The 11,255-nt window shown below is 39.1% G+C and overlaps 1 protein-coding gene across 2 annotated transcripts in view; it reads left to right on the forward strand.

Moving 5' to 3' along the window:
• The window catches only part of SLC25A21 (solute carrier family 25 member 21), a 514,375-nt gene extending 505,879 nt beyond the window's left edge, over positions 1–8,496 (forward strand). For both annotated transcript variants that reach the window (XM_068533042.1, XM_068532966.1), the window contains 3 exons: positions 3,958–4,139; positions 5,056–5,108; positions 8,240–8,496. In XM_068533042.1, the coding sequence (XP_068389143.1) occupies positions 3,958–4,139; positions 5,056–5,108; positions 8,240–8,301 (297 nt within the window). In that variant the 3' untranslated portion in view covers positions 8,302–8,496. The remainder of the gene's footprint in view (positions 1–3,957; positions 4,140–5,055; positions 5,109–8,239) is intronic.
• Positions 8,497–11,255: the final 2,759 nt, after the last annotated feature.

Genomic DNA, 11,255 nt, shown 5'->3' on the forward strand with positions numbered 1-11,255 from the left:
CTCTTCTCTCTTGCGTCTCCCTCCCTCCCACCCTCCCTATCCCACCCCACTAGGTGGTCACAAAGCACCGAGCTGATCTCCCTGTGCTATGCGGCTGCTTCCCACTAGCAATCTATTTTACATTTGGTAGTGTATATATGTCCATGCCACTCTCTCACTTTGTCACAGCTTACCCTTCCCCCTCCCCATATCCTCAAGTCCATTCTCTAGTAGGTCTGTGTCTTTATTCCCGTCCTGCCCCGAGTTTGTTCATGACCTTTTTATATTTTTTCTTAGATTCCATATATATGTGTTAGCATACGGTATTTGTTTTTCTCTTTCTGACTTACTTCACTCTGTATGACAGACTCTAAGTCCATCCACCTCACTACAAATAACTCAATTTTGTTTCTTTTTATAGCTGAGTAATATTCCATTGTATATATATGCCACATCTTCTTTATCCATTCATCTGTTGATGGACACTTAGGATGCTTCCATGTCCTGGCTATTGTAAAAAGAGCTGCAATGAACATTTTGGTACATGACTCTTTTTGAATTATGGTTTTCTCAGGGTATACGCCCAGTAGTGGGATTGCTGGGTCGTATGGTAGTTCTATTTTTAGTTTTTTAAGGACCCTCCATACTGTTCCCCATAGTGGCTGTATCAATTTACATTCCCACCAACAGTGCAGGAGCGTTCCCTTTTCTCCACACCCTCTCCAGCATTTATTATTTGTAGATTTTTTGATGATGGCCATTCTGACCGGTGTGAGGTGATACCTCATTGTAGTTTTGATTTGCTTTTCTCTAATGATTAGTGATGTTGAGCATCTTTTCATGTGTTTGTTGGCAAACTGTATGTCTTCTTTGGAGAAATGTCTATTTAGGTCTTCCACCCCTTTTTGGATTGGGTTGTTTGTTTTTTTGGTATTGAGCTGCATGAGCTGCTTGTAAATTTTGGAGATTAATCCTTTGTCAGTTGCTTCATTTGCAAACATCTTCTCCCATTCTGAGGGTTGTCTTTTCGTCTTGTTTATGATTTCCTTTGCTGTGCAAAAGCTTTTAAGTTTCATTAGGTCCCATTTATTTTTGTTTTTATTTCCATTTCTCTAGGAGCTGGGTCAAAAAGGATCTTGCTGTGATTTATGTCATAGAGTGTTCTGCCTATGTTTTCCTCTAAGAGTTTGATAGTGTCTGGCCTTACATTTAGGTTTTTAATCCATTTTTTTTTTTTTTTAAGAATAGTCTTTTTTTTTTTTAATTTTATTTATTTATTTAGTTAGTTAGTTAGTTATGGCTGTGTTGGATCTTCATTTCTGTGCGAGGGCTTCCTCTAGTTGTGGCAAGTGGGGGCCACTCTTCATCGCGGTGCGCGGGCCTCTCACTATCGTGGCCTCTCTTGTTGTGGAGCACAGGCTCCAGATGCGCAGGCTCAGTAATTGTGGCTCACGGGCCCATTTGCTCCGCGGCATGTGGGATCTTCCCAGACCAGGGCTCGAACCCGTGTCCCCTGCATTGGCAGGCAGATTCTCAACCACTGCGCCACCAGGGAAGCCCTTTTAATCCATTTTGAGTTTATTTTTGTGTATGGTGTTAGGGAGTGTTCTAATTTCATACTTTTATATGTACCTGTCCAGTTTTCCCAGCACCACTTATTGAAGAGGCTGTCTTTTCTCCACTGTATATTCTTGCCTCCTTTATCAAAGATAAGGTGACCATATGTACGTGGGCTTATTTTAAAACAACTTTTAGGCACTTTCCCAGGTGATTCTGATCTGGGAACCTAAGGTGGGTCTGAGGTGGGGCTGGGCATCCATATGTTGTAAAGCTCCCAGGTGACTCTGATGCACAACTGGATTTGGGAACTACTGTGGGATCTTACTGTTGAGCTGGGAAATGTATAGAAAACACGGGTTCAGTGTATGCTTGTGTTAGTGAACACTATGATGGCTTGAAAACCTTAGGATTTGGTCCCCAACAGCATCTCAAACATAATGACCTTCATTGAGTGTCTTAGCCGCTCCTCCCTCCCCAACTCCAATCCTCAGCAAACACATCAGGAGGTGGGAGAAGCTGTGTGATTGACAGGGTCCCGTGAACTTCCCAAAAGGTCATTGTGCATACAAGTCATCACTTTCACCCTTGTCCTTGGCTGTGTCGCAGGAGTACCATGAGAGGGTCTCATCACAGGTGTTTTGAGACTTTAGAAAACAGGTTACATAAAAATACTATCCATTTTCTGCCAGGCTTGTACAATATTCATAGCACTTTTACTACTATTATTGTTTTTATTTCTCAGAAAAACCATGCAGTACAAAGTTAAGGTGGGTGTTAAAAACATCCCTTCTACACACTGGGCTCCATGGGATTCAGTGACTCGTGCAAGGTCAGACAACCAGAGCTGGCCCTGAATCTGCCATCCTCCCGAGCTCCAGTTCTGCTTCTGTGCCAGAATGGAGAAGGGTAACATAAAGGCATTTTTCTCTCCTTGTAAAAGAGAAAAAAATGGGGGGAGGGGAGATTATTTAAACACACCTCACTCATACTGCAATCACTGCATTGTTTCTCCTGTTGAAACACCCTGTTGGTTTTTAAATCCCTTTAAACCCACCCGACACCTGTATGGCCCAGATCCAAGAATTATTACCGAACCCCTCACTTTTTATATTTAACCACATAGGAGTTTCTGTGATGGTATCTGGCTCTTGGTTCAGTTGAAAATTTCAGAGCTTCCAGAATTTTTCTTCTTCCATCAAACCTATAAGCATGCAATGCTCAGACCTGATTTTTTTTTTTAATTAAGCAGAGAATGGTTCCCCCTTTTACTTCTCCTGCTGGATAAAAATAGCATCATGGCACTACCCTGTATTGTTCCTCTGTGAAGATCCTTCTGAAGTATTGACCAAAAGAGAGGGCAGGGGAAGGATGGGGGAGGTCTCCGTCAGCAACTTACGGTTTGTGAGATGACCTCTCTTCAGGGCAAGAACTGAGGCTGACAGCAAAATGAGAACTTTCCAGCAAATTCATTATAACAAAGCATAATGTGAGCACACTAGGCACAAAAATAGGCAAAAGGAAAGTGACTTCCACATAAGACCTAATTAAATACTTTGATGTCAGAAGCAGAGCAGGGAGGGGTGGAAAATCAAATCAGACCAAAGTGAAGGACCCAAATTCAAATGGAAAGAAGAAATATTTTTCTCTCTTTTTCTCCCTCCCTTTCTGTGTGCGTGTCTCTCTCCCTGTCTCTCTTCTGTCTCTGAATCTCTCTCCCCTTTTATTCCTTTGCCACTGAAGGAAGAAATAAGATTCAGGAACAATGGGTTGAAAATTCTTCAGCCAATTAGTCCAGTGACTTACTACTGTTTATAATGCGCAGAATGTCCCAGGCTGTTTTGCAGCCTCCCCAAGTTGGTTTGTTAATAACAGGAAGCTAGCACTTCTCAGTACAGTGGATCAGCTACACGTGAAAATAAATGCAAAAAACCTGGAGGGGAATAGCAGCAGACGGAGAGTAGCCTTGATTTAATTTAACATTTGGGGGTCCACACACAAATGAGCATTTTAGTAGGCTTCATGGTGGAAGTTGCTGTCATTTGTAAAATATTCTGGCCAATTAGCTAATAGTGTGCTTGGATTTCTCCTGTTTTGATACAGTAATACTAAGTACATTGTGAAGCCCAATTATACAAATCATCCCCATATGCCATACCAGTCTTTCTTTATGAACTGTGTTTATAAATCCTGTGTGAGGAAATGTGTACTTCAGCAATTTAGACCATGTGTAAAAACATAGCCAATGGGATTGTCAAGAAAACAAGTTCCAGCCTAGGAAATCCTAATGTGTTCCTCTGGAATAACAGGAGGGTGCCGGGGAGTGCAATGCTCTGCTTAAATACATATTGCTTTATAGTGTTTAACCGACTCAGGGGCTTCCGCTTCCCTTTCTGTTATTTTATTCTTCTTTTCTTTTAGGATCCAACCTTGGAGTTTCTGAGAAAATTTGGGGTTGGTCTTCTCTCGGGCACAATAGCCTCAGTCATTAACATCCCTTTTGATGTTGCCAAAAGTAGGATTCAAGGGCCTCAGCCAGTTCCTGGAGAGATCAAGTACAGAACCTGTTTTAAAACAATGGCCACGGTCTATCAGGAAGAAGGGTAACGCATTCTTATTTTAATAAATGTGCAAGGCTAAAGCATTGCTAAAACCATATTGTACTTCCATTTTGATGAGAGCCATTAAGCCCTCCTGAATTGGGTGTGTGTCTGAGAAGCTCTAGGGAATAGATGAGAAACTTTGTGAGATAACACAGTAATGAGATGTTGGCAAAACCTTCTTACGCCATCAAGAAACATGAGCCACGATCATTCAATACACTGTATGTTTGTCCTAGAATGCCAAGGTGAACTTTTTGCTTGTCAGTTTGCACAATATGCTATTGCATATAATATGCCCTGTTCCCACATGGGCAGGAGAGTAATTGTCTTCTGACTATACATCTAATCAAAATGTCACCTAATTATATTCTCCTGGGAGAATTAAACATGAGAGTTCTGTGAAGGTGGTTCTCTTTTAAGAATTTAAAGTATGTGCCTTTTTCTACGGTTCTTTGTTTTTTTAAGTCTTATTTTTGTCTCTTCATCCCTCCTCAGCAGGTCTTATTCTCAAGTAAGCAAGTAATATTTTATTATTTTGATCTAAACTGCATCGTATTTCCTTCCGTGAGGACTGAGTTTATGGTCTTTTAAACTCAATTACAAGAGTCCTTTTGTCCATATACACAGCTGTCTTGAAAGTAAGGCCTGTCTGGATAGCAAAAGCCATCTCGCTGATGAAAGTCCTATTTGCGATGGGACAAGATCAGCATGGCTTGGGTATTAAAGAATTAATTCTTTCCTCTCATCCAATTTGCTGCAGAGAATACTTAGCCCGATACTGTCTGTTTTGGGATTTGAAAATTTTTTTCAAATGACTTTTTTTGGGTAAATGCTGGGTCAGCATCTCAGTAAAGCTGAGGGACAACTCCATTTTGTTTTCAGAATAAGAATGTTGCTCTTTCCCTTCCGGTTCTAGCATGTTAGCTTTGTATAAAGGCCTGCTTCCCAAGATTATGAGGCTTGGACCAGGTAATAATGTTTTCATTACTTATATCCTTCCTTCCTTCTTTCTCTGTATCTCTTTTTTCTTATTTGTGTCTATCTGTAACACAACTAAAGTTTGTCACACTGTGAAACATGGAAACCTTAAGGATAAAAAGTTGTCCAGGAGTATTCAAGACACTAAAGGCGTCCATTAGAAATGTCCTACCTTTGTTTATCAGGTACTATTTGTGGCCTTACTGGAGGCTGATAGAAGCCAAAGCCCACCTTAAGTCAATAGGAAAGGATGCACAGCCAGTCGGAGTTTGAGTCGCTTCTGGCTGAAAGGGAGGATTTTTCACGGAGTGAGGGACCAGCCCAATAAAACTTTCCCTGGTGCTTCTAGTTCATTCTTGCTCCTGCCTCAACTTCGCTTCAGAAAGAGAAAAGGAGGACAGCTCGTGTCCATGAAGAGCCAGAGCAACTCTCCTCACAGTCGCCTCTGGGGAGCAAGAATGGAGGAGCTGCAGCCTGGCGCTCACCTTCCCAGCTCCTCTCAGCATGATAGTGGAGGCTTCTGGCTCGGGGCCTCACCTCAGGATGCCAGCCCACAAAAAGCCGGCTGCCATTCCCACAGGGAGAGTCAGCTGCCTCTGTGTAAATAGATAAGAAAGCAACTGCTGCAGACTCAACCACCTGGGCAAATAGTCTTGGATTATAAGCAAGCTTGTGAATAAGTACAGAAGTATGCACTAGACCACACATATTATTTTACCAGGCTACACTCACCTTCTTAGACATCCTGGAAATCCTCCCCAGAACTGTCCCCTACTCCTCCCCTTTCTCCCTTTCCCAGTCCTCCCTTTGAACACTGATGTCCCCTTCCCCTGCCACACTCACACATATGCACATTTACCTTTAAATCTCAGCCCAGTGAACCAGCATTTCTGCCAACCTGAGATATAGAACAGCAGTCTGTAAATTGAAGCTGGTGAACAGTTCATACTTTCGTATATTTTGAAAACACTTCCACAATTCCCAATCCATCTATCCCAGCCTTTCTAGGCATTTAAGCGTGGATTTTTGCTTCACATTTGAGATTCAGACCTGCCTTCTCTTTGTCATTGGCCCGTGTGTCAACACGAACCCAATGATAAAGAATATTGGTGATTTTGTGCCACTCTCTCTTCACGAATGTGGTGTTTTTCCTTCACCACACGGTAAAAACCTGCTAGTAGACCTAGTATTAGAGAAAATCATAGGACTGGCCCTAATCCAGCTTTCTCAGGACGGGATGGGCCTGAAAAGGGAGAGCGATCAGGGAGAGTTTAGCTAAAACGGTAATTGACTGGAACCTTAATCCAAAACTCTTAAATAATCTGACCCCAAGTTTTGTTAGAGGCTTGCAAATGTTTGGTTGGCTTTTTAAGTGTTTTTTGCATGAGGTCTCCTGAGTTGCTGTGGTGTTAAATCCAATGAAAAGGGTTCTTGTGAACAGACTGTCCAGGCTAAACAAAATTGTGAATACCTGGAAATCTCATTCAAGGACCTGGCCTCCACTCTCATCCCAAACATACCGGTCCTAGCAACCTCAAAGGAAAGAAAGGTGTAGAGAGAAAGGTAAGACTTTTGAGTTAAGGATAAGACTTTTTCGAGAGAGAGAAAGAGGGAGAGTGAGAGACAGTAAAAAAGAAAAGAAGGGTGAACCTGGCATTTTCATCCTTCGTTCTAGAGAAGCATCCCATCGTATTTTTATAACAGCCTTAGCAGCTCTATGTGGCTAATGATCCGGACCTCCCATGAAAGGAGAATCTTGAAGTCTGTGGTTTAGACTCCAAATATCACTAGGCTGCAAACTAACCCGATTCTGCGTGTTCTTGTCTTATATGGTGAACAGTTAATACGAGTAAACAGAGCAATTACATACATATTAACAACCCTCTGTAGTGCATCCCTTTTTGTTTGCCAGAGCCAAGAGGGCTACAGCAGCTGAGAGGGGGCTATTAGAGTATTTTCAGGGGTTAAAAATGAAAATTACAGGTAGATAATTATCTTTGGTATAAGGTTACACAAACATGTGCGGCCTGTAGATTAAAAAAAAAAAAAAAGCATATGGTAGTGTGTACAAAATAAGATCAAAATCAAGTTCTGTTTCTTTCCATCAGAAGTCAGTCTTCTGTTCATGCAGCCAAGTCTTCTCTAAGTTGTACTCTGGATATTTGTCCACATTTTTTTAAATTGGGCTTTACAATGTTGTGTTAGTTTCTGCTGTTTGTCCACACTTTGATTTTGTAATATTGTTCACATAGACCTGAAAGGATAGAGAATATCTTAAAGGGCACAGGATATGTGCTATTTACTGCATCAGACAGAACACAAAATCATCCACATGCAAGTGCTTCTCCCGATGTCTAGGTATTCAGCAGCCTCAGTGCTTGTTTTCCATATCATAGTCCTGTTGACATATTACATAGCAAGCCCTTTTGCAGCCAGTTATATAACTCTTCTCTTCCAAGATAAATGATGGTCTTATGACACTCAACCCCGACTACCAAATGTTCAAGTGCAATCCGTATATATCTGAGGCAGATGAAAGGAATGAAGGCAACAAAAATTTGAGGCAACAAAAAGAGGTTGAAAGCTAGCTAAGTTTTGAAATACAGATTTTAAAAGTACTCAGAAGCTACTTTTCACATTGTAATCCAGTTTGAAAGCTGTAAGAGAAAACCAGGCTCATCCATCAAGCACCATCTTAGAGATTTCCTTCTTGAATGCAACTACAACAATGCCAATAATAAACTGAAAAAGATAAATCCTTTGCCTACATATGACAAATCTGAAGGTTTCTGTTCGCGGGAAAGCCACATGCCCTTACATGACTAAATGTGTCTGTATTTACTTACTTTTAAAAATTAAAAGTGCCTGAAAAAGAATCTGATGAGAAATGATGAAAGTTACAGAAACTCATGGGGAAAAAATGTATTTAGAGACTCAAGATGGTCTTGATTTCGCTCGGAGAATTTTCCACAGTTTTCTGTGTATTGGAGCTTGAGAACTGATGATTCTGAACGGCTTCTGCCTGATAGGCTGCATGGGACTCCAGGGATTCAGAAACCCAGTGGGAAAGACAGCACAATTTCACAGGACTTGGGATAAAAACCAGCTCTTTTCTTTTGTAGGTGGTGCAGTGATGCTGCTGGTTTACGAACACACCTATTCATGGCTTCAGGAGAACTGGTGATTGCCTACAGAGTATTTTTCCCCCTTGTGATAATAGATATTCATTATACAGCACCATGAGAAGAAGAGAATATCGATCAGCTGAGCCGATACAATGAAAAATTATAATTATACAATTATATACAATTATAGAGGGTAAAACAGTTTGTTGAAGAACAAAACCTATTTTGATACTTCAAAAATTATCTCTAGACAATTTGAAACTGTCGTTTTGGTCATATCCATAAAACTGTGAGAAGAAAAATACTACTATGAAGCAATGAGGTATATAAACTGAATATAGAAAAATAGCATGTAATCAGATCTATTTCATAAAAGCAATATAAATTTTATGACCTATGTTCCTCTTACACGGCTTCACAAGGAAAATTCATTGTGTTGATGATTATTTTCTCCCAAAAGGTCAAGAAGTGCTAAAAAGTGAAAAGAAATTAAGCCAAAATTTAAACAGTTTTTATAAGGAATTAAATTCTTCCATAAATAGTGTTTAATCATATACAAGGAAAATATTTCTAAAGTGTATTAAAATGACCTTTTAAAATTTTATGTTAAAATGTGACTTTGTTGGTTTCTTTTAGTAATAATACTCATCTCAGCTATATTTTCCTAAATCTACTTTATATTATTTGCACTGTTGGTTAATATTTTAAAATCATGATATTTGAAGTCTTTTATGACAAATATAAGACATGAAATTATATTAAACTACTTTCCCTTTGAAAACAAGTTTTAATGCTGAAATATTTTCATGCTAAATCACAAATTCAAACCACTCCTTGGGCCCGTTTGTGCTATCTGTATTTGCATCAAATACCTTTGTTCAGAACTCTTACCTATGCCATTCTTAAAAATGATGTTTAGAATAAAACTACATTTCTAGGTTATTAGTTTTAAGTGACAGTTTCAGGTGTGAAGTCAACTAACTGCAGTGTTAAAATCTGTATTATGAAGGGGAAAATGTTTCAAAGGAGAAGTACATTCTTAGCATTTCCAAAGATTCCTGTACTAACATGCACTCCAAAAATTATCTCCTTGGCGTTGATATAACCAAACTTAATTTTATATCCGCATCCTGAAATGATACTACTTCAGTAGCTAGAGGCAACAAAAATATCTGCATGTTCGAGATGGCACCTGTTCTTAACTACTACAAGGTATTTCTACCATAAAGCTGTGTCACTAAAACATTTTGAAAATAAAAAATGAAAGATAACATGGTAATTATTACTTTTTATTAATTTAGAGCATTTAAAGTATAAAAATAAAGGCTTTTTGACATACTGTATATACATACACAGCCTTCGGTTGTACATCCTTTCCAACGTGTTTTTAATTTATATTTCAGCCCAGTATTTAATGAGGGTCGTTAAAAGTAGGACAAAACAAGAGAAATAAGAATGTGTCTGCTGTCCAACTGCATTCTATCCTTCAGGTAATACTCGTGCCTTCTGTGAAAGAGAGCACTGCCTGCATAGAGGCCATGAAATTGAACCTTTAACCTCTCCATGTGGATGGGATGGAAAAGGATCTCTGAAGAGTGCATTTGCCAGGTTAAAAACAACACTTTTACCCCCTAAGAATCAGAGGAAATATGTCAACAGTAACCAATAACAATAATGTTTTGAAAATCAAACAACCCCATATCCCATCCCACTTTCCTTCTCTCATTTTTAAGAGCAGCTTTAAATCATAATGTGCTTTAAATAGCCAATTGTATTTGGGCTTTCTCTTTTTAAATTTACTCCATGTGAATTCACTGTTGCTAAGAAAAAACCTAGGGAAAAAAAGAAAAGGAAAACTTTGATACTATTAATATTAGATTTTTAAAGATACAAGAACCGGAAAAAATATATAAATAGCATAATAACAAGAGATTTCTTAATTTAGATAAAGAAAATAACATTTAGTTATGTTTCCATACAAACAATTGATATTTTTTAAAGACTCCTAATAGCCGCCTAAAAACATCTGATAAGGAATAATTCTGTACCTTATGTCAGTTTTTCTGCATGGCAGGAGAGTCCCTGTACAGTGTGGTTTTAAAGTCTCCACCAAAATATTGGACTGGTATTTTGTTCCATTCGGTTTATAGTCTATTATTTTCTCACCAGACTGGGAACTCCAGATGTCAATAGGAGTTTTACAAGATCAAAGGAAGACTACGGCCCTGAGAGTTGATCTGCTGCTTCTGCTTATTCTTCTCCTGAAGTTATAATCCTCTGTTTGCAGCACTGAATTTCGGTTGCTTTAGAAATAAATGCAGTTCAAAGCTCTCTATGAGATATCTGCTGCTTGAAAAAAGCAGTTCCTCGAACATAGCTTGTGCGTCAGAAATCTGCTTACTGTTTATATCCTGGTGATTTGAAAACCTAGCTAATCTAGCCATCTGAGTTTTAGATGAGGCCATGAAACCGATGTGACAGAACGGGATTGCCATGTGGGCTGTGCACAGCACAGACAGGAAGAAATCAAAATCACCTAACGAACGCATCTTTAACAACATCCATATCTAGTGATGTGCCCTGTTAGTTATTGCACAGAATTAATACCAAAAAACCCGCAATATATTAACTTAACTTTCCAATAGATGAATTGTACCAATGTTTTAAAAACGTATTTTCAAGCCTATATTGCCAAGCAGGAAGAACTTTCTAAACAGAAGCAATTAAAACTGTAGAATTTTGCCCAAGAAAATCAACTGTTTTAAAATACAACACATAATCACATGCTCACACACACACACACACACACATACCCCTCAGCTCTATGATTAACACTAAAGTGAAAAACAAATTGGTTTAGAAAGATCCATCAGTTAAACTGTGCCCTGTAACTCCAGAAATGAATAAAGGGAATTTTTAAAAATTAAATAGCATTTGTATTTCTAATACCACCACCAGTTTACCTACACGTGAAACATGCTTCTGTACAACAATGTAAACTTCACAGCAAGCC

Source organism: Eschrichtius robustus, chromosome 1, assembly GCF_028021215.1.
Source record: "Eschrichtius robustus isolate mEscRob2 chromosome 1, mEscRob2.pri, whole genome shotgun sequence".
Taxonomy (NCBI): domain Eukaryota; kingdom Metazoa; phylum Chordata; class Mammalia; order Artiodactyla; family Eschrichtiidae; genus Eschrichtius; species Eschrichtius robustus.